Source organism: Leucopleurus acutus, assembly GCF_964270905.1.
Source record: "Leucopleurus acutus genome assembly, chromosome: 2".
Lineage (NCBI taxonomy): Eukaryota > Metazoa > Chordata > Mammalia > Artiodactyla > Delphinidae > Leucopleurus > Leucopleurus acutus.
In genome coordinates this window covers 185,559,724-185,583,196 of record NC_139143.1, presented here as the reverse complement: position 1 = coordinate 185,583,196, position 23,473 = coordinate 185,559,724, and the positions used below count along the sequence as shown (strand labels likewise).

The 23,473-nt window shown below is 45.2% G+C and overlaps 1 protein-coding gene across 1 annotated transcript in view; it reads left to right on the top strand.

Moving 5' to 3' along the window:
* PEX14 (peroxisomal biogenesis factor 14) overlaps nt 1-23,473 on the top strand; it is a 138,590-nt gene that overhangs the window by 33,749 nt on the left and 81,368 nt on the right. Inside the window, exon 3 of the mRNA XM_082858349.1 lies at nt 17,971-18,055. Coding sequence (XP_082714475.1) covers nt 17,971-18,055 — 85 coding nt within the window. The remainder of the gene's footprint in view (nt 1-17,970; nt 18,056-23,473) is intronic.

The following is a 23,473-nucleotide window of genomic DNA, read 5'->3' as shown; positions in this document are numbered from 1 at the left end:
GAGTGAGAGCAACAGGGAGCAGAAGGTTAATTTGGATGCAATCTAGGAAGATAAGTCCCGGGCGCATATGGGACTCCAGAATCTTGGTACCCACTTCTCTTCCCCAGAACAGTGTCTCCTCTGTCATAAATCACTTTTTGATGTGAACCCAGAGGTACAAGCAGACAATTTTAGACCTTTTGGGAAGTCCTGACCTGTCCCTTTTCTTCTTCATTTCCTCAGTTATTGGTAGTGTGACCTTTTGCTCTGGATACTTTCTCTCTCTCCCTCTTCTTTTTTATTTTTCTGTATGATTTATAAGGTCTCCTTTTACTTCCTGTTAAAAACCTTTATTTCAGTCCGTGACTATTTGCATCTCTGTTAATTAACCATGGCTCATTTGGGATGTGGATAGGAGTGGAGAGAGTTGGGATGAGTAGGGATTCCCTCCTTGCCTCCCCGAGAAAGGAAAGAAAAGGCTAGTGGTGAATGGGGGCTCATCAAAGGCCTGTGTGCCTGAACACTCGGGCAGCTGCCACCAGCCTCCTTTCCCCTGATTGGCTTTGTCTCCTTGGAGGTATTGTAAGCATCCTCCCATTTCACAGCTTGGACCCTCTGCCCCTCCTCTGGGGTATACAAGGGGCTGAAAAAAAATTTTTTATACAATATATATATTTTAAAGCATTAAAAAAATTATTTATTTATTTATTTTTGGCTGCATTGGGTCTGTGTTGCTGAGCGCAGGCTTTTCTCTAGTTGCGGCGAGCAGGGGCTACTCTACGTTGCGGTGCACGGGCTTCTCATTGCAGTGGCTTCTCGTTGCGGAGCACGGGTGCTAGGTGTGCGGGCTTCAGTAGTTGCGGCATACGGACTCAGTAGTTGTGGCTCGCGGGCTCTACAGCACAGGCTCAGTAGTTGTGGCGCATGGGCTTAGTTGCTCCGCGGCATGTGGGATCTTCCGAGACCAGGCATTGAACCCATGTCCCTTGCATTGGCAGGCGGATTCTTAACCACTGTGCCACCAGGGAAGTCCCTATATATATTTTAAAGGATACTCCTCTGTACTCTTACATTCTTGTATGTATGTTGAGAAATCTACTAATTGTGAACCCATAAACTGTGGAGGAGAACAAAATCTCAAAGACTGTCATTTGGTGCGTTTACAATATGCAGATTGCAGTTCCAATTAGATTGAAACCTCTATTTAGCAGAGTGGTTTTGTGAAATAAATAACTTTTGAAGAAGGCCTACTATATATAATAAATACATATTTTTCCTTCAGTTGCTGGCATGGAGCTTCCTGCTTTCCAAACACTTGCCCTGAAATGCTGATTCAGAAGCAGGCAGCATCCTTGGGCTCTTTACAGAAGAAATGTTTCTCCTTTGCTTTCCTGGCACAGGGATTTCATCCTTGATTTACAGTGCTCAGCTTGTTAGCGCCAGTGAAGGGGAGCTGGTGTGAAGGTCATCATGTCTGTTTTGTCCTCTCAGAGAGAGAGTGAGGGGGTGTGTGTTTCTCCCTGTGCGCTTGCAGTGGTAGTCGTGGGGTTCAAGTGCCCCCCCACCCCCCGCTTCTGTGCGAGGGAGTCAGTCAAAACTCTGGCGTCTCTCTTTTTCCACCCTCTGTACTACCTGTCATTCAGCAGGGGGTGAACGATTTTGAAAGCCTGATTCAGAATTTCAGGAAGACTAGTGGCACACCTAGTAGAGAGCTTTCTCCCTACACCCCTTCTCATAATCTTCCCCTTCTCAGGCCAGCTGTGACAAACTGACAGAAAATTAACAGATCGGGTCCTCCTATTAGGTGAGTCCCTATGCTGGAAGCCGCTCTGGCTTTATGCAGGTCCTTTAGCAGCTCCGTGCATGTGGGTGGTGGTATTCTAAGCGGTCCTAGCAGAGAGGGCAGTGAGTGCTGGGGGAAAAGCAAACAGAATGCTCTTTGGAAGAGAGAGTGCTTAAAAGGGAGAGAGGGGCAGTAAGATGCCCAGGTTGAAAGCACCTGGTGGAAACACTTGGACTTGCAGGGTTGCGGTCCTGAACACCACCGCCTGTCTCAGGGAGCGGTGAGCTGGGTTATAATAGGATGCCTGATTACAAAGAACATTTTGAAGGCCACTTAGTCCCAGGTCAGGCTGTGCATTAAGCGTGCTAATCCTTTGCCGTAACACTGGACTGGAATTGCAAAACTGGAAGTACGCAGTCTGTTGTGTCTCAGCTTTGGCTTTAAATATTTCTATACGATGCTGCCCTGTGTGGCTTTTTCTCAGCTACCCAACTTCTCTTTCCCCAGTGGAAAGAAAAAATACATCACGAGAATATTTTCGTCTACTCACCAGTGACTTTGAAAACTACTTTTCTACTTCTATTATGTGGTCACTTTTCTCATCTTCATGATTTGAAATATTAACATGTAGATAAATACAGTAACATGTAGGGGCTACACATAGGTTTTGGTCCTAGGGCCTGGCATGTTGGAACAGAAAGAAACACCTAATTGCATCAAAACCACTCTAAGTTCATGTATGTGGAGCCCATCAAGCTGAAAGCATCCAGACAGCATCTGCTGTTATCAAATCACTCATGAGTCCAGCTAATTAAAATAAAGCTTCATTTTTCTGAACCATTGTTTGGCAGGAATTCGAAATGGGTCTAACCCAATTTCTGCGTGTTTATGAGCCTTTATTATATCAGAGGTACTTTTCTGTAAATGTACAGGGCAGCGTTAAATGAATTGATCCACGCAGTATCACTGTAGACGCACTGTGGACTTGCTAATGATTTCCCTTCCAGCTTTCTGGTTTCCAGACATACTCTTTAAAGCTTTATGTTCTCTTTCTCTATCCTCTGCTCTTTGTCCTCCGCTTTTTCTTTTTAATTAACTTAAAAAAAATTTAACCTTCTTTTTTCTCTGAAAACAGGATACACTTTCTATTTGTTCCCTAATGAAGTTTTCTTTTCCATTTCTCTTTGTTTTTCTTCCTCTCTTCCTGTTTTTGCTCTTCTTCTAGGGGTTAGGATTTGCCTCTCTTTATTTCTTGCTGCTTTCTATTCCCTTCTTGTCCTTCTTTCTTAAAAAAGTTTTTTAAAAATTTGTTTTATTTATTTATCTTTGGCTGTGTTGGGTCTTCATTGCTGCGCACGGGCTTTCTCTAGTTGCAGCGAGCGGGGGCTACTCTTCGTTGCGGTGTGGGGGCTTCTCACTGCTGTGGCTTCTCTTGTTGCGGAGCACGGGCTCTAGGCACGTGGGCTTCAGTAGTTGTGGCATGCAGACTCAGTAGTTGTGTCTCGCAGGATCTAGAGCGCAGGCTCAGTAGTTGTGACACATGGGCTTAGTTGCTCCATGGCATGTGTGATCTTCCCGGACCAGGGCTTGAACCCATGTCCCGTGAATTAGCAGGTGGTTCTTAACCACTGTGCCACCAGGGAAGCCCCTTGCCCCTTATTTTTCTCTCTTCTTATCTCTCTTCCCTTTTATGTTTTCTTTAGTGCCTCTCCTCTAACCTTCTCTTTCTCCTTTCTCTCTTCTTTCCACCTCCTCCAATTTTCCCAATAAAAGATTTATACCTTTGTCTCTACATGCAAGTACAGATTAGGGCAGAAAATGGCTGTCTATGGGGGTAAAGAGATCTGGCTTTTGGGAGATGAGGTCAGCCTGTTTTGCGTCTCTGAATTTGCTTGCATACTTTATTTTAGGTTTTAAAAAGATTTTTCAAACCACGTCTACTCTACTTTATAGTCTAATAATGCTACTTTGAAGATCAAAAGTATTATGCTAACTAATTATTCCTTGTAACACTTTGGTGAGTCCCTATGCAGTTATAGTTCCATTTTACAGATGAGGAAGCAGAAACAGGAAAGGTAAGCAACTCTCTGAAAGTTACTGAAGAAGTTAGTGACTGAGTTAGAATTAAGACCAGGTCATCTTTGGCTTTGATTCTGTTTTTAAAAAATATATAAATTTATTTGTTTATTTTTGGCTGTGTTGGGTCTTCATTGCTGTGCGTGGGCTTTCTCTAGTTGTGGCGAGCGGGGGCTACTCTTCGTTGCGGTGCGCGGGCTTCTCATTGTGGTGGCTTCTTGTTGCAGAGCACGGGCTCTAGGCACACAGTCTTCAGTAGTTGTGGCGCGCAGGCTTCAGTAGTTGTGGCACGCAGGCTCAGTAGTTGTGGCTCGGGGGCTCTAGAGCGCAGGCTCAGCAGTTGTGGCGCACAGGCTTAGTTGCTCCGCGGTATGTGGGATCTTCCCAGACCAGGGCTTGAACCCGTCTCCCCTGCATTGGCAGGCGGATTCCTAACCACTGCACCACCAGGGAAGTCCCTGGCTTTGATTCTTGATTACCACCTTCTGGGAGTTTACTTTTCTCTCCATAAGGATCATATGTCTTTTTTTTTTTTTTTTTTCTTTGCGGTACGCGGGCCTCTCACTGCTGCAGCCTCTCCCGCTGCGGAGCACAGGCTCCGGACGTGCAGACCCAGCGGCCATGGCTCACGGGCCCAGCCGCTCCGCGGCATGTGGGATCCTCCCGGACTGGGGCACGAACCCACGTCCCCTGCATCGGCAGGCGGACTCTCAACCACTGCGCCACCAGGGAAGCCCAGGATCATATAGCTTTAAGATGAGGGTGAGAGAATACGAGCCCCGCTGCCCTTCTCTTCATGTACTTTTAGCCTTCTGAAGTTTCATTTGTAGTCTTTAGATGTTAAATGAATTTCTAGGTAATTCCTGGGAAAGAAGGATGCCAAACCACTTACGGGCTGGTAAAAACTCTGTCCATTATAGTCTCAAAGCAGAGCGCTCACTTTCTCTTTCCAGCGGCTTCCAGTAAGTGGGCCCACGTCACACGCGCTGGCCCTGGTGATCATAGCATTGTAGGAAGCACTGCCATATTTGATTGAATTTAGCCATTCTGGAATGACGTGTGTATGAAGTCGTCTCTTGCATTACTGTGGCCTTTATTATTGCTAATGCATTCTGACATTACAGGTGTAGCCTTGGCTCTCCCAGAAAGGGCAAGGCTGCTATTACCAAGCTTAAGAGCATGAAACTGTTATACAGTGAAACGGGTGTTCACATTTAGTTAATAAGCAGAGTAAGGGAAATGCTTTTATAGAAAAGATAGCCAAGTGACAGAGGCCTATCCTCATTCCTTACCCAGCATTATTTCAAAAAGTGGATCAGTTAGTAGTATTCTCCTGCAGAAAACTAGAGTCAATGGATAGAAGGTTCAGGAAAGCAGATTTCAACTCAGTTTAAAGAAGGACTCCTGAAAATGAATTGATAATCTTTTAAGAGAGTGAGTTCTCTGTTCATTATAAGCATTTGAGTGGAGGCTCACTGATCATTTGTCAAGGTTGTTGAGGAGGGGAGTCCTAGGTCATGTATGGGGCCGGATGGCTTGCCTTGTTCTAGATTGTAACTGCAAAAGCAGCATCTTTGCTTGTTCTTCTTGGTTTTTTAAGTGCCTGGTGTGCTGTGTGGACCCAGTGAATGCTTAGTAACTATTCATCATTTAATCTTTGGCTTCCTGCTTCTTAACTAACTTGAATAAAAACTGTTTTTGTTCAGGTCAGGGAAGCCACCATCTCTGCCACCCTCCTGCAATAAGTCATTCTGGATAGCCACATTTTCCCGATGGCCATCGAGATCCATATGAAAACAAAACAAAACACTTTAAAACTTTTGGCTGGGAATTACATAAAATGGGTTATATGCTTTCTCGCTTTATTAGGCAGAGTAGACTATAATTTAATCCTGATGACTCAGTATCATCATTTTAGATGTACATGTTTATATTGTGTTGGAAGTGTAGATTCTGTTTTCAAAACCTGTTGAAATATAGATCTGTTGTGTATTTGCCCCTCCTCTGAATGACTCCATCTGTGCCGAATGACCCTGGACTGATAAACTTTTTGAGTTTTCTGTTTGCTTTTCATAGGTGATTCTCTCCTGACATTTGTTGCTAGGCTTTTTTCACTATCTGGTCTTTGGTCTGTGAGTATCTCTTGCTAGCTGGCTCAATTCTCCTTTCTCATTTGCAGTTTTTAATCTTCTGTGATTTGGACACCATTTAACTAAGCTTGTATACGAAATAAATAATAAGTAGTGTGAATAAATCTTTGCTATGTGTAATATATGTGGAATTTGTCATTTCTTTTTTGACAACAGCGATTTCTTCTCTCTTTCCCTCTCTCCTTCTCCTTCTTTGTTGGTTTTCTCCTTTTTTTGATTGGGTGAGATTGGAGAGCCGAGCTCCCGAATGGTTGGTTCTGGTCCTTGACCCTTGCCCATTTCCCTGGCCTAGGTATCATAGGCTGCCTGCTGGAGTCAACTGGAAATTATAAAATGATGCAGCTTGGAGGGTCCAGAAGGCCATCTATTTAAGCCCTTATCTTACAGAAATGAAGGACGCTGAGGCACAGAGTCGGGGCGTGAGGGGCCGGGTTTGAGGACATAGCGTTAGGGTTGGACTCGGTGTGCAGGTTTCTTGAGACCCGGCCTGCTTTCTGCCCTGCCACTCTGCCACATTCTGTTCCCTGCCAACTTTGAACATTTGTTTGGCTGCACCGGGTCTTAGTTGCAGCACGCAGGGTCTTTAGTTATGGCATGCGAACTCTTAGTTGCGGCATGCACCTGGGATCTAGTTCCCCGACCAGGGATCAAACCCAGGCCCCCTGCATTGGGAGTTTGGAGTCTTAACCACTGGACCACCAGGGAAGTCCCTGTTTCCTACAAACTTTGAGCAAAATGTGTGTGAATGAGGAAATAGAGCGTTTGTGTGAGGTAAAATCATGGAGGAAAATTCTCTGCTGGCTGTGGGCAGGTTTAGGAATAAAGTACATAAACCAGGGCTTCACTGGTGGCACAGTGGTTAAGAATCCGCCTGCCAATGCAGGGGACACGGGTTCGAGCCCTGGTGCGTCAAGATCCCACATGCCGTGGAGCAACTAAGCCTGTGCGCCACAACTACTGAGCCTGCACTCTAGAGCCCGCGAGCCACAACTACTGAGCCCACGCACCACAACTAGTGAAGCCCGCGTGCCTAAAGCCCGTGCTCTGCAATGAGAAGCCCACACACCACAACTAAGAGTAGCCCCTGCTTGCCGCACTAGAGAAAGTCCGTGCGCAGCAATGAAGACCCAACGCGGCCAAAAATAAATAAATTTATTTATTTTTAAAAGTACATAAACCAAAAAAGGCTTCTGTTTGTTGCAGTGTTTGGCTGTGTTTGCACTCAAAGCTGATATTGATATTGTAGGAGAAGCTTTAATCCTTTCATTCAAATTTACAAGAAATGCTGTTTCCTTTTAGTTTAAAAAAAAAAGTCCAAGAGAGCATTTGATTTGAGGAACCGAAAGTCTAGAAAATGTATCCGGGAGTCCTCGTCAATTTGGGGCATAATGAAATATAAAAAATACTCAATAAAAGCTCCTTTATTACTTTAACTGTTTAAATGTGGAGTTTTTAGCCATCAGGTTAATGTTTTGGTATCATTTTTTTATTTGATTGTGAGCACTTTTCCAGGTAGCTCTGCCACTAGAGCGCTAATCAGATTCCCACAGATGAATGGTGCTAGCTGCAGCCTGACATCACCGCATTTTTGCTTCGACATTATTTTATTTGGTTTTCCTGTAAAAGTTAATAACTCTGTGTCCATGTGTTTAAACAGGCAAGAAGAGAGAGAGAAAGGACAGTGAACAGAAAACCATGAGTGATGTCTCAGGAAGCTTTTGCCAAATTGAGGAGATGTAGGGATTTTTGTGATCTCAAAGTCTTTCACCCTAGCACAATTGGGGTGTGGAGAATCAAGAAGATTGCACAGCAAGATGGTGATTCTTAATCCTTCTGATAACAAAAAGTGAACCTCTGTCTGTTTCCCAGACAGAGCTGGAAGGAATTAGAAATGAGTTCCCATTGATTTAGAGGAGGAGGGGATGCTCAATAGGACGGATTTGCTTAATGGTGAAAACTGTTTAAGTTTTGCGTTAATTGTAAGTAAAATACATGCTCATTTTAGGTGACCAGGATTGCTAGGAACATCAGATGGAGGGCAGAAAGACCTTCCTTTTTATATTCCTGTTAGAGGTAGGAGGCCTGTACTGAGAGCCTCATGGCCAAGACGGCAGTGGTGTCTAATAGGCCTTTGTTGAATCGTTTATTTTTTTAAATTTTTTTCTCCTTTTCCTTTGCGGCACGCGGGCCTCTCACTGTTGTGGCCTCTCCCGTTGCGGAGCACAGGCTCCGGACGCGCAGGCTCAGCAGCCATGGCTCACGGGCCCAGCCACTCCGCGGCATGTGGGATCCTCCCAGACCGGGGCACAAACCCGTGTCCCCTGCATCGGCAGGCGGACTCTCAACCACTGCGCCACCTGGGAAGCCCTGAATCGTTTATTTTTAAAAGTGTATTTGTTTATTGGAAGCTGTGGTTGTTGATGATAGGAATGTTTATGGTGTTTAGTGAAAGGTTACTGAATGGTTCAAAGCCATGATGATTACCATTTAATTCTTTCTGTGTGCAGCGGATTTTTTTGCTGAGCTAAAAATTTCTAAATTGGGGTTTATCAGAGGAGGCAACTGGACTGATATCTCTTGATTTAGATTCTCTTTCAAATTTACATCTTGGTGCTAAAGACAGTCTGTGGGTACAGATCTGACAATGGGTACAAAAATCAGTTCCACAGTCCTTATCTCAGTGCCTCCGAAAGATGTGTAAAAAGCGATGACTCATTCATCATCCGTGTCAGAGGCATGGCTTGTCTTGCTTCTCTGTGCTACGCTCGTGTGGGTGAGTTACTCCTGAAGTCGGCGAGAGAGGCCTGACCCATGTTAGATACCCTTTTTTAGACAGTTGAACTGGCCACCAGCTTACTTCAAACGGATGTGACCCCACTTGCTGCCAGAGCTGGTTCCCCTGATCTTACTATCTTGGCAGAGGGTCTGTTCCTGTGCACTCCCAGGGGCCAGTGTGCTTGGTGAAGAGGACGACTTTCCCCTGAGAGGAGCTGATTTCATTTGACTGTTTGAATAGAAACAGTTTCTAGGGCCTCATCTGGTGGTGCAGCAGTTGGGAGTCCGCCTCCCGATGTAGGGGACACGGGTTCGTGCCCTGGTCCGGGAAGATCCCACATGCCGCGGAGCGGCTGGGCCCGTGAGCCATGGCCGCTGGGCCTGCGCGTCCGGAGCCTGTGCTCCGCAACGGGAGAGGCCGCGACAGTGAGAGGCCCGTGTACCACAAAAAAATAAATAAATAAAATAAAATAAACAGTTTCTAATTCCTGTCATCTTACTGTAAATTTGAAGATTTTTGAGTGCCAGCTTTCTCTCTATTCTGAATCATACTTTTGGAACTCGTACTTCTAGTTTTTCCCTCAGGCCATAGAAGAATCTTAGATAATAGCAGGAACCAGGACTTGGTGGTCTTCTCTTAGTAGCAGATCTTAATTGTTCGCTTTTTTTCTGCTTTCTAGAGATCTGAAGACGATTTAAAGGCTACCCACATTTGTCATTTCCAAGTTTTTTCTTGCTATCTTTTTGGATTCGAGCTGTTTCTGAGCTGTGACTACTACTTTTTTGGTATTCAAATCTATTTTTTAACATTTAGTCTTTCTCCAACTTTCTTGTAGGATGTCTGGTAGGAGTGTCATTTAGCGACTCCTCAAAGTTTTAGGTTTTTGCTCTATGTGGGGTGATGCTAGACAGAATTCCCTGATCCAGAGCTTATCTTCCTTGGAATCCAGGAGCCCATCTTGTTGCCCTCAGAGCAGAAGGTGCTCGAGCCACCGTGAAGGGACCCCGCCCTGCACCACCTGGTGGTCATCTATTCAGCGTCTAACCCCCAGTGATAACTTGACACGTGAAGGTGTCACTGTCCATCTTCGTCCCCTTCCTAATCATCCCACATCTCAATAGTGCATATGCTTAGAGAGAGCTTTACCAATCTCTGTCTGGCCTGGCTTCAGAAGAAGTGGGAACCAAAGCTTCGTCTGCTGAGCATGCGAAGGTGCTGGAGTTTGGGAGAAGTAACCTTCAGAAAGCATCAAATTCAACTTGTGGTGGAGAGAAAGGGACTAGGAAGTAGAGGCAGTGGTATCATTAGGAAGGTCCTGGGCACTGTCTGCTACATATTTTTAGTGTTGGAGTCACCAGCCACCGCCACTGAGTGAGCTCACAGTTCTCCTAGGGAGCATCTTGGACACTGAGTCATTACATTCCTTTGGAGTGATTCAGCTCAACAGCTTGACACCTTCATTAATTTTACAACATTAAGCCTGGATGCTCTCTGCTTCCTCTTTAACAGTGCAGGGGAATTAGAAGAATATGGAAAATACAAAAGCAAGGGAAACTGGAAAAAGGAGCAGTCAACGCGCTGTTGAAAGGCACCGTGTTAGGAAATCGAACTCCTTGCCTTTTCTTGGTATCTCCTGGGACCGAGCACCCAACTCTTGCCACACAGTGCTGGCACACATAAACCTTTTTCTTTTTGTTCCTGGCACGCCCGCCACCCTCCAACTTGCAGCCAGCTCGTTTGCCTTCTCTGCCGAGGTCACTGCTACCGTGATGCGTGTATAATGGCATTTTCCTCCTCTTTTCAGTGTGGAGGCTATTACGGTTTCTTCTCTAAACAGGACTTCAAACAATTTGCTGCCAGTTGGATTTCAAAGCTAAGGAAAAGGCAAATGTCATCCTTTTTTTCTCTCCTCTTTGGGTAACTGCTTTGTTGGTTGCATCAAAAATTAGAGGGGCTGCTATCTAAATTCAGGTGGGGATGCATGGGGACAGGCATTTAAATTTGCTTTTCTTTCTCCCTGAAGGAGAAAATCCTTTTCCTTCTCAACCTTTCCTAAAAAGGAACTTTGATCTTCTCAACCCAGAAACAAGGGTTTTTATTTCCTCTATGGCAAGCATGTGCACTACAGCGCTTTCCATGGCGTAGTTACGGTTGCCCTCTGCATCAGCAGCTCTGCTTGTCAGGCTTTGCTACTCAAGCACCAGCTCCTTTGGGCTGCAAGTTGGCACCCAAAGTACTCTCCAAAGTCACCCTTGTGTCCCTAAAATCACTGTCACTTGATATTAAATAGTGCCTGTTGGCTTAAGATGCTTTTTATTTCCACATACATTTCTGGAAGAACTAGTTTAATAAGATAACAAAACAATGACATTCTGACAAGTAGTTCATGCAATGTTTTTAACTAGGGCCAAGAAGAAAAATTTACACGCAGAGATAGTTCACTTGGAAGGGTAGTTGTTGTGCATATGACGTTGCCACTCTTCATAAAGGCTTTTACTGCGTATATCAATGTGTTTTAAGAGAGACTAGGGTCAATAATGCATGCTGTGGAATTCATGCAGATTTACACAATAGACCTTAATAAATATTGTGTTCTATCATGTCAACTCTGTGCACTTCTACCAGAGATATTTTATTTCTTTAATGTGAAAAACAAAAGGACAGAGGAAAGTAAAACAAAGGAAATTAGGGCCCACAGCTTAATTAGTATAGGGTTGTAACCCAAATCAACAATGGGAAGGATACAATGACAAAACCCAGGAAATTCCAAGTTGAAAGAGAGGCTCTTTCCGTTAACTCCTTGGGCACCAGGGCTCTCGCTAGCTCACTGCTCACCCAGGTGCAGGAGGCTGGCTCAAGTACAATTCACTGTCTTTATTTGTGAACTTCCTGGCTTTTGTTGACTTTCCCCTGTCCTTTTTCCCCTCTGATGTAAATGAAACATACCTTTGTGTGTGTGTGTTAATTGTGGATAAACGGGCGAAAAGTACCTCTTGATTTTGTAACCCTCAGAGAAGGAGAAAGAGGGGGGTAAAATCCCTGTCACTGTCATCTGTTCATTTTTAATGAGCAATTTAAAAAAATTGAAAATAAAAGAGGAAAATGAATAGGTGTTGAACCAGCCCGTGATATGTAAATGCCAACTAGTAATTACCTAAAACCTCAATTTTCATTCTGTTTCATCTTGCAAAACATTTCATTTTCCCCGAGTGAAAACACTTCGTTCGGGCTCGCGTGACGGCTAGGGGGCACTTTGGCTCTGCGCTGCGGCCGCCTCGGCACGGCCGGCTCAAGGTTATTCCCCTCTTGCCATTCCAGTGGCTGTGCTCCGAGCGGGCGTGGTGCCCTCCCCCCACTCCCACGAGTCTGGTTTCGGGGAGCCTTGTTCCTCCTTGTCCTTGCAGAGGATCGTATTGAATTTTGGCTGATCGAGCCTTCCTCTGCATATTAACTTTCCCCTCTTACCTGCCTGCTAGACCCTCGGCTTCCCAGAGTTGCATTTCACACTGTGAGAGCAGCTTTCTGCCAGACTCCCTTTCTCCCTTGGAGATTTCAAATGCAGCAGTCTCTATATTCTGTTTATTGCTTCCTCTCCTTCTTCCTCTTTTTTTTTTTTTCTTTTCATTTTGGCAGCTGGGGGCAGCTCTCCTGCCACACTTAGAAAGATGATTCTGACATTTCTTTGGCATACTCATAGGTTTTCTCTTATTCTGCTTTAGGATCTGACACCTTTTGGATGTATTCGTGCAGGATCTTGGAATGTGGGTTGGGAATACCCCTGCTTCAGGGTGGTTGCCCTCCCCAGCCTGTTCCCTACCTAGGAAGAGGGCAGGTAGAAATGAGAAACAACGGTGAGCCTGGCTGGGACTGTCAGCCGCAGATAAGAAAGAATTCTGGATGCAGAAAACCAGAATTATGTTGTCCTAGAACCCTGGAACCAAGAGTGCTTTGCCTGGAGTCTCAAGGAACACGGTCTCTTTAGTGAGATATATAGCTTCATAATTAGCCCGTTGCATTTTTTCACGAGTGCTAGCATCAGCGTTCTACGATGTGTTTCTCTGATTAACAGCTGCTTTGCAACTATTTCCTTGTGCCACTGATGACCATATTTGTCAGGGAACTCCTGACAGAGTACTGATTTCTTACTAAAACGCAGCATTTCTGTTTGAAGAGGCTTCTCTCATTCTAGGCACTGCCCGGCTTTTATAGTCAGTCCTTGTTAAACCTTGAGTTTGCTTTGGTCTAACGCTTGTTAACAGGATTCTGGGTATCTATCTACTTCAGAGTACGAGCATAGGAACCTTTCACGGGCAATTTAATCTTCTCAGATGCGCACGTGTGGCTCTGCAGTGTTGGAATGGGGTTTTGGACCTGCGTGTTGGTCATTTTCTTTTGCCCTCTAGTTGTGATCTGTCTGGGTTAAAAAGGACTTGGCTTTGGTTGTTAGTGTCATTAATTTTTGAATATTTTTAGTATTTTAAAATGGCTAACGAATGCTCACATTTTTAGGAGATAGATGTGTATGTAGCACACAGGAGTGCCGGAACTGGTGACATTCCAAATATGTGTCACTGGAGACAGTGCATCAGTTTTACGTGTCAGGTGCAAAGTGCCAAGGCTCCCTCCAACCCCAGGTTCGTTATTAGGCAAGCTCTGTTCTCCCGTCCCCCTTGTGCAGAAAATACAGTGTGCATTCTGGAGATTAGAGTGTGCAGGTCTTTTGTAGGAGAGTGGAAAACACCTAGGAAGCATCTCTTGAGCGAGGACTGTCAGGAACCTCGCTGCTTCTCACCAGGGATTACTTACCCTACACAACGCATTTAACAGCACATAGTTCATCGTAGATAGCCCCTGAGTATCCTGTATTCCATTGATTTATACAGTTACAAATCCGGGTCTCTCAAACACAGATCTCTCTCAATTGGCCAATCATAATCATCTTGGATCCAAAGGTGTTTTTCAACCTGAAGTCCCCTCCTTTTTTCTTGGGTTACTGGAAGTCACTCCAGTGTAACCACTGCAAAGGCGAGGATTTACTCCTCTTTGCACCTTGATTTATCTCTAGCTTTAAGTGATGAACGGTGAAAATTAGCAAATTTCCCTAAAATTGCGGAGTTGATGGTGACAGGGTTGTTTTATTTTGCTTTTTGAGGGAGGAAGGCAGAACAGAGGGTCACAGGAATAGGGGTGATGAGAAACTTTGCTTCTGTTTTCTTCTGAGTTCGTCTTATTTATTTATTTATTTATTTATTTATTTATTTATTTTGGCGGTACGCGGGCCTCTCACTGCTGTGGCCTCTCCTGTTGCGGAGCACAGGCTCCGGACTCGCAGGCTCAGCGGCCATGGCTCATGGGCCCAGCCGCTCTGCGGCATGTGGGATCTTCCCGGACCGGGGCACGAACCCATGTCCCCTGCATCGGCAGGCGGACTCTCAACCACTGCGCCACCAGGGAAGCCCCGTCATCTTTATTTTTATGAAACCAGCTACTGGTAATTCACCGTGCACTCATTAAGAACTCTCTTAGTGCAAGAGAAGGGGAAAGGAAGGCCAATTCCATATTTATCACGGACTGAACAGCAAGTGGCTTCAACAACGGCATCAGGTGCTTTGCACCAGAATTTCCCCTGGCTTGCTGCACTCCCACAATGTGTGCAATAAAGTTCCCGCTTCTGTTTTACATCTTTGACATTGAGGCGGAAGATTTGGCCTGAATTTGTGTAATTTAGTTGGGCACAAATATAAGCCATGACTAGTCACATTCATCTCCTAATTAGAAAATCAAACGGTAGTACAGGACAGGCAGCAGGCACCCCATCATTTCACCCAACAAAAGCGTGTTGTGTGTGTTGGACCTCTGCAGAGGGAAGAGTCAGTTGAATTGCTTCATGAAGTTAATGAAAAGTGTCCAACAATAGTCGAGTGAAGGATGCAAACCGAGGGCACTGTCAGTTATCTAGAGTGTTCAAATCGTTGCAGTATGGGGAAAGGTTTTGGGAAATCTTTTACCGTCTGTGTGCGAATCATAGGGCTTGTAAAATTCTACGTTGGACGGTCCCTTTTCCGCCCTATTGAAGTGCCAGGTCCTTATAGGAAGAGAGGAGAAGAGTAAAGAGTAGCAGAAGAAATAATTAGCGGAAGGAGAGGGGTTTTTGTATCTGGACATCTTTCTTATGAAGCACATTATGTTGAGGCTGTTGGTTTGGATGCTTCATATTTTTACATCTGGCATAGTGATATCGGTGCTGTTAAATATGTGATTCGCCTGTCGCCTGCTTTTTCCAACAAAGATCAAGAGGAATGTAAACAGGCCCCAAATATACTTTATGTAGGTGTTCGACAGTTTTATTTTATATGGCTTGAAATTAGTGAATGGAAACTTTAAAAGAAATCGTTCATATTTTTGCAAGTTTGAAGTGTGCCAGGACTTTGTCAAATTCCCGTTAAAATAAACACGTCAATTTCACCTCCCTTCCAAATTCATTTATATTGCTTTTTTAAAAGGTGTTTTCTACTTTACCTGATGTTTAAATTGGATTCGCTCGTTTATGCTGTTCTTTGCTCTATCCCCCACGTTTTTCTTAAATGAATTACTAATGACAGAGCACTCCATCATTCCCTCTCTACAGCCACTTTAAGGAAAGCATGGTGATCTAAACCTTTTAACCTATTAAACATGATTTTTCCCAATTGAATCAGACCCACCACAGGTGTAATAACTAATCATTTAAACTACACCTGCTATTATGTATTTTTAAGCCATTATGCGTGTTGGATAGATGATAATTCATGTTTATTGCATTGTCCGATGGATCCGTTTTGCCTACACTAGGCTGATTAATGTATTTAAAGAAATAAGAGATGCAATTTTTAAAAAAAATTGATGGAATGCGCCAAGCACTGCATTGAGTGCACCATTAAAACCATCAGAACTTTGCTCTCTGACCAGAAATGCATATACCAAGGACTGTATTAAAAAAGCAAGGTGAAACCTGTGCGTTTTAGTGGTGGGATTCTGTTATCTTTCTCTGTCATGGAAAATTTTGGAAGGAGGAAGGAAAGGTTTACGCTTCTACTGGTGAATGTCAGGAGCTGTGCTGTCAGTATCTCTGGCTTAAGACCTGCTTGTCCACAGTTCCTCTGACACCTGGGACACGTACCAGGGCGTGTGGAGCCTGCCACATGATACAGATGCCGTCATCGTCTTGTGCATTGAAGGTGTACTTTTTCTCCAGGTGAAGAACAATTAACCCCGAGGCATCTGAGCTGTGCAGATTGGCCTTGACCCCGCGGGGCCTGGGGTGGTGTAACTGTGACTAGGCCTCTCCTCCTCTTGTTTTTCTCCTTCACCACTTCCCCTTCGCTCTTATCCCCTTTCCGTTTTCTTCCGCCTTCCTTTCTGTTCCATCTCCTCTGCTCGTCCATCTGCCTTCTTCTTCTCCTCTCCCGTTCCCTCCTTCGCCCCACTCCCTTTCCTTTTTCTCTCTTCTGTCTTTCCCCTTCCCATCTCTTCATTAGAATGCATCCGTTTTGTTGATGTTTGTCAGATTTTTCTTGATTTCGGTGCAACCTGAGGAGATCTGGTCGAGGGGCTTGGGGGTGCGTATTATAGTTTTGGGGTTCTAAAATCTTGAACATCGATTTTTCTCTAGTCCAGAACTGGTTGGTTGTCACTGCAGTTCATGATGGTGGGTAATACACTCGCAGTGTTGGACAGATTCTAAGCAGTCTCAAGGAGCACTCGTGTGTCTTATCACTGACAGGCCCAAATCTGCCAGTCTGGGTACCTGAGTCCGTCCTTGAGGGAGAGGGTCTGAGGCAAGCCTCCCATGGAGGGATCCCAGGTAAAGTATATAAGAGAATTGCCCCGAAGTTCTTTCTTTCTGATTTATCCTATCTTTTGTTACCAGAGAGGTCTGTCTGGTCTCAAGATTAAATTCATATAAAATATGAAGAGGAGATTTGTAACTTGTGTTCAATTTATAGCCACAGTACTTTCTGTTTGAATCTCTGTTCAACTGCTGCCCTTAGTTTGAAGGATCTTAGAAAACTTCCTTATATTTGGCCCCTTAGAAATTTTTTCTTTCAACAACTTATGAGTGAACTGCAGGGCCTGTTGACTTTACCTGTACCTTGAGACTACATCATTCTTTTGGTTTTTATTTTTTTATTCTTTTGGTTTTGATGAGATAAATAATGCCAGTCATTTACAATGGCCCCTTTCCTATCGGGGGGCAGGTTGGACTTAGTGTTCAGGGTGGAGAGCAGACAGGCGGCGTGCAAGCACACGCTTCGTGTGTGCTGAGTGATGTGAAGGTTAATACCATCAACAGTTTCCCTTCCATCCCCTACGTGGCTCATTCGTACGTAGGAAGATTTCATTAAATAATATCATTACCAGAGGTAGGTAGATAATCTGTCGGTCTGCCAGCTTGTAGCCATGAAACCCCAAACTTTATCCTTTGAGGGCTCTTCAGAATTCAGCTCCATTGCATAAGAGGGACCAGTGTGAGTGGCTCTGTGTGTTGTGTCTTACAGAAGCCTTCCCAGCCAGTGTACGCTCAGTGCTTTGCCAGTCTCTGTCTCTACATCATGGTCTCTTCCTTTCAGACGCTAGCAGCGTAGCTGGGGAAGCAGCCTGAACATTAGAAGACAGCGCAACTGTGTCTTCAGTTACATGGTGCACACTGTAAGCACTGAAGAATTTAAGAGAGTGGGGAGACCAGAGATGATTGCTTATTTAGGGAAGGCTTCGAGGAGTTAACACAGCCTGTGGAAGGGCTGTGCTGCTGCTGCTGTGTGTGTAATGTTTACACAGGTAGAGGCAGGAGAGGGAGGCCTTCTAGAAAAAGGGCATCGTGTGGGCACAGGTGTCGGGACGTGGATAAGCACGGCCAGGGGAGGGCTACCTGCTGAGGAGTGTGAAGAATCAGCTTGAACAGGGAGAACAGGAAAAGATTACTGCAGCTCTTAAAAGCTAGGCCGAGGGGATTAGATTTGATAGAACCAGATACAGGAAGCCAATGAAGGTAGGGAACCAACATAGTCTTTTATTTAAGCGGATTTTAAATGTGAGAAATAAGTGGTTAATTTGGCCACAGTATTGTGCGTATTTCTATGGGCCTGGGATAAACTTGTAGGGTTTTTAATCTTGAAATGCAGACTGCTGACGTTTACTTTTCTTCTCTGTTTTATCTCCCCTACCAGATTGCCACAGCAGTGAAGTTTCTACAGAATTCTCGGGTCCGCCATAGCCCACTTGCAACCAGGAGAGCATTCCTTAAGAAGAAAGGTACAGGTTCCCCATGGCCTTGCGCAGTGGCCTGCACAGAGGGGCTGGGGGCAGGGCGGATGGAAGCCATAGTATTGATGAATGATCTCCTATAGCTGTCCCACTGTTGTACGGGTGGGGGTGAGGGGAGCCCCCTGGTAAGGATGCAGCTTCTTTCCTTACAGTAGAGCAGAGGTGGTAGGATTCAAATAATTGTGAGCACCAGACGTAAGGCCAACAACTTAGCCCAGGACAGCCCGGCACAGGCTGCGTTCAGCAGCAGAAGAGGCCCATGGATAAGACTGGGGAGGACTCCTGCTTTCTGGTCTGTTCTTCTGATAATGACCCTGGCTGCAGAATGGCTGGCTTTAGGTTAGGAGGTCAGCTGCTTCAGTAAAGAATGAGGAAGAAAGAAATGAAGGACGAGGGAGATGAGATGACTACACAAGGTCAGGTTAAGGTCAAGCTTGGGGTCAGTCTGATGTACAGATTGAAGTGGTAAATTACTGGTTTTATGGTATTTCTGTAAGCAGGTATTAAATGGATCTTGACAAATTCAATATTGTCCGAAGCAGACAGAATCTATTTTGGTTTTATTGAAATTTAGGACATGTTTCTTTTTTTTGCGAAATATAAAAAAAACCCAAATCAAACAAAAAAAAGAAATCTGACTTTTCATTCTTTGAACGTTTAATTTTCTGGAAAGCTAGGAAGTTGTTTAAAGGCCCTTAAATACCATGAGTGAGGGAAGTGAGTTTTCTCCACCCCCACTGAACAAAACTCTTTTTCCTTAAGGAACTGGAATGTCGGCCTCCAAATTCTGGGTTTTGAGCTTTAAGTCATTAGTGTCTGGAATAGAAGACAGTGTGGTTTGGTGGTATTTCTTAGGTCTGCTCAACGGTATCCCACTGAAGTGATGCCACAGAACCTGGTCCCAGGGCTGTGCTCGCAGGATTTGGGCAGAATCAGCCCAAGCATTTCATTCACAGGCAGCTGTTTAGAGGCAGTCTCAAGGCCGGTCCCTGTGACTGAGTTGATGATGAGGGGTGCTGGGCGCTTCCTGGCGGCGTGATGCTTGCCCCCATCAGTAGGAGATTAGGAGATTATTAAAATTTGGAGTGCGTTGGCTGGCCCCCTCTGCAGCCATCATGCTGTAAAAGAGTTTTTCCTTGAAATATGTGTACCTATGGGGAGTAATTTATCATAAAAGCTTAGGGATTTCAGCTCTCTCATCAAAGCATTGAAGCTGGGGAAAGCTGAGCCTAAAAGCTGTGCTGATGACCCGGGGTAACCTGAGACAAAATCTATGGTTGCCGAGAGATCCTTCGCCCCAGTATATTGTGCAGTATTATAACTGCCTGATCTTCTCTTCCACTGACAATGACCAGTTATTCCTCATTTTCTCTCAAACGCAGCTGGGTTAGAATTTCATTTGCAGAAGGTATTTAGAGCAATTTAGAGACAAATGTCTCTGGTGTTTGCTCGGCACTTCCCCACTGCAGGCTTTGCTGAGCAGTTTGAATATCAGGAGCTCCATCTAATCTGTTTAATTTTAATAAATCCCTGACTGGGAGAGGGAGAGAAAAAAAGAAAGAGAGAGAAACTCTGGGCCAAATAATACTTCTTTTGACTTAGTTGGCTAATAATTACTGTAGAAACTGTTCTGTACAGTTATTATTTGTTGCTCCTTAAAAAAACCGCCAAAAAACAGCAATCAATTAATTAATTCAACTAAGAGTGTTTACGCTGGGCTGAGAACAGAACAGACAAAATCCCTGCCCTCTCAGAGATTCAGTTCTACCAGGAGAAGGCAGATGCAGCCAGTGCTGTGTGGGAATGGGTTGCACTTCTCAGTGGGGTGATTAGAAGGTGTCTCCTCGGGGAGGGTGACATGGGAGCGAAGACCTGAAAGAGATGGGTATTTGTTGGTACAGAGCGGGCAGAATTCCTTCCCAACCCTTAATGTGGTCTAGAGTTTTTAGAATTTTCGGCAGCAGGAAACTGGAGAGACATCCTACCTTTCTTCTTCTAAAGAGAGTTTACCCCACACTCAAACCTAGAGTCACTGGACTTAATCACCCATCTCCATTATCCTCTAAAACGCTGCTTCAGTCAGTAATCATCTGCTTCCGAGTTGCATCCCAATAGGGTAAGTTCTAGCAGGACCTTTCCTGGGCAGAGGATTCCAAGGTTTGATTGGCATCTGGGGAAGAAGAGCCCTCTGTGGCTTTAAACTTCACTTTTCACATTTCCGGCAGTTCCTGGGGTCAGGCACACACGATCCCGGAGCTTGGCACCATCGCTGATGGGTTGGGTTGAGGGAGGAGGGGCTGTTGTGAAGGAGCGCGTCTGCCCTGTCCCTGACAGCAGTTGGGAAGGAAAGGGAGTTGGCTCACTGGTCTTTGGGGGTACGGAGCGTGTCTTGAGGGGCGGGACCAAGGTCCTGGCATCCTCCGGTCCTGTCTCCCCACAGGACCCGTTGCACTGGTGGGTTGGAGCGCTGCCTTCGGGCGAGCTCACAGCTACTGTAGTCTCGGCTTTTCCTAGTGAATGTCACTTCGGGGAATTGCATTGGAGCACTGTCTTGAATTATAATCTCAACTTTCTTTCTTTCTTTTTTTTTTTAATAAACATCTCTTTCCTGAAAAGGCAAATCCAATTTTGTTTTTCTTTTAATATTATTTAATATTTAATATAGAAATTGAGGCCCCTGTAGTGCATGTCAGTTCAGTGGAAAATGAGGGTTACTTTAGGCGCATCAGCTGAGGTTGTTTTATTGTGAACCCGCAGCCCCGAGCAGGGGCCTCGTCCCCTCTGTTACTGACAGGTTAAATGTGTGCCCTCTGAGTCTGGGGCTGGGGAGGCCGGGGACAGTGGATGGGATAGGGTTGGAAGAGCATTGGTTTGCAAGGGTCTTTTGTGTTCGTGTTTTTTTGTTTTTGTTTCTTCAAGATCTCTTTTGGATGCTTTAAAGTCTGAACATGGAGTCATTAATGAGAAACATGACGTTGTTAGAATCATTTATCATTTTCTTTGAAGCTTCTACTGCCAGTTTGTGTAATTTACAACATTTCTTTCTTTTATCGGGAATTTTTTGGATGCAAGAGCAAAGCAGCTGTTCACCTTCAGAGTATTAGAATAAGTGTTTTTGTTTTCCTTCCAACCGCTTGATTCTGCAGATGACATCAACTGCAGAGTCAACCACACATGAAGATAATTGGCCTGTGTGTGGGGTGTAAGCCCTCATAGAACTGGTCTATATATAGAAGCAGTTCTTGCCAGGCAGGGATCACATCTGGGGCTTTAAGCAGGCTGCAATCCAGGAGGTTGGAGTAACTTAAAAACAGCAGTAGGGTCAGTCCAGAAAGCTAGAGGTTTGGATATTGTTGTCAGTAGGCTTATGTTGACTTGACACCCTGTCTGACCACAGAATGCAGGAGGCAGTCTGCTTGCAGACACGTTTGGCAGGCTGGGTATAAGGTGGGTAGAAGCGATGCCTGTTCGTGTCGGGTAAAGAGGTAGATGAGGTGGGGAGAAGACAGAGTCGTCTGTTAGCCCCCTCTAATACATCTGTTGCCAAACAGGGTTCTAGAAAAAAGCTGAGCATCATCTGCTTTTTTGTGTAATTCAGCACCTGGGTGGTGCTGGCTGACCCTTTGGCTTATTGTGCCCTTCTCAAGTGTGTAAGTAAAGGGCTGTATTCTCCCTCATCTAATAAATAGTCCGGGGTGGGGGGAGGGTGAAGGAAAAAGAAACAAACAAAACACACCACCATGCTTTCTTATTCTAAAAGGTGAAACAAGATCTTATCTTTCTTCTGTTCCTGGAAGCGGAACCCCCAGTAGCAAAACTGCCTCCTTGCTGGAAATGAGCTTGAGGAGGAAACCTGATGGTCTTCACCTTGGTAGTGGGGTGGAGGTGAAGGGCTTCTGTCACTGGAGTATTTGAAGGGGGAGTGAATTCTTACACAGATTTCAATTTAACTCTCTTTTATTACTTTTCTTTTTTATCATTTACATCCATTTCATGAGGTAGTTTGCATGTCCTTGAATGGAATCTCGTTACCATGAAAGCTTTTTTAGCATTGATTTCATAACAGTCTTAATTTAATAGCTCCATCATTACTGAGTAGCTCTGGGAGTGGGGCCTTGGCTTTCCAGGTCACTGACCTTTTAATTACAAACCTTGTTCTGATGGCCAGGTTATCGACTGGACAGCTCCCAGCTTGTGCCCCCAGGATGAAAACGAAAATAACTGTGTTTCCTCCCCCATCTCCAGGAAAAAAAAATTGTAACCTCATGTGTTTCTAAAATTAATTTTCTCCTTCAGCTTTGCTTTATAATTAATTCTTTAATGTGTCTTAGTAAAGCCAGAGGATTTTTATAACGCTGTTTTTTCTAGAGCTTGGGTCCAGCGGATAGCGGGGAGGGGGCGGGGAAGAGGGACGAAGAGCTTGCCAGCCACCACCCCATGCTTGATCGGCATTTCCTCGTCCTCAGAAACTCCTGTGGCTGAGCTGGAAAGAACAGTATTGGCTCTGTGAGGGGCTGTCGGGCCCTTCTGATTCTTTGTTAAAGAGATGTGGATTGTGGCGTCAAGATATGGATTCATTCCTGCATTTGCGGGAGTCATCGAGCCTTGTGTATCATGGGCATTTTAAAGAGACGTTCCTGTTCTTTTCTTTGAGAAAAGAACAGGGTTGGACGAGTTTTCTTTACTGTGTCTTAGCTCTCTGCTAGTTTTGGGTGACTGGAGGGAACTGGGACCCTCCATGTGGGGTTTCTGCTCAGTTGGGAGCTTGGGTCGATCTAGGTTCTCCCTCACTGATGATGAAGAGGGAGAGAAAAAGGGGAGGACTGTGGCCTGTAAGTAGGACGACCATTGGTTCTGGTTTACCCAGGACTGTCCTGGTTTTAACACTGGAATTACTACGTCTTGGGCAGCCCCTGAGGCCATATAAGCCTTACTCAGGAGTGAGAGCTACCGAGAGAGACAAAGCAGGTGTTTTTGGAAGCCGGGGGAAGAAGTCCACTAGCAGTTGGTCCCCGAGAGTTCAGCCTGCCGTTGAGTGTCATCTTCCTCAAACGCTGCCCGCTCGCACTCCCCTGGCCCGGCCCGGCCCTGCCCTGATGTGGGTCCAGTGCAGGGGGTCCCTGGCGGGGAGGCCGTGCCCTGCAGGCAAGGGAGGGCTGCCGGAGCCGATGCAGAAAGGGCTGTGTGTGGCAGCCGCACGCGTTCCCGAGGATGATTGAGCATCTCCATCCATCTGTTGTGAACGGAAGTCTTCCTTCCCTGCCAGTCTTGCATCTGCATATCCGTCACCTGCTGTTCTGGACCAGCCTATTCATCACACTGACTGGTGTTCCCCCCATCAATTTTCCTGCTCCCCTTGTTATCCAAACTTGTCTTAACTCCACAGATTTTTCTCAGCATCCAGGA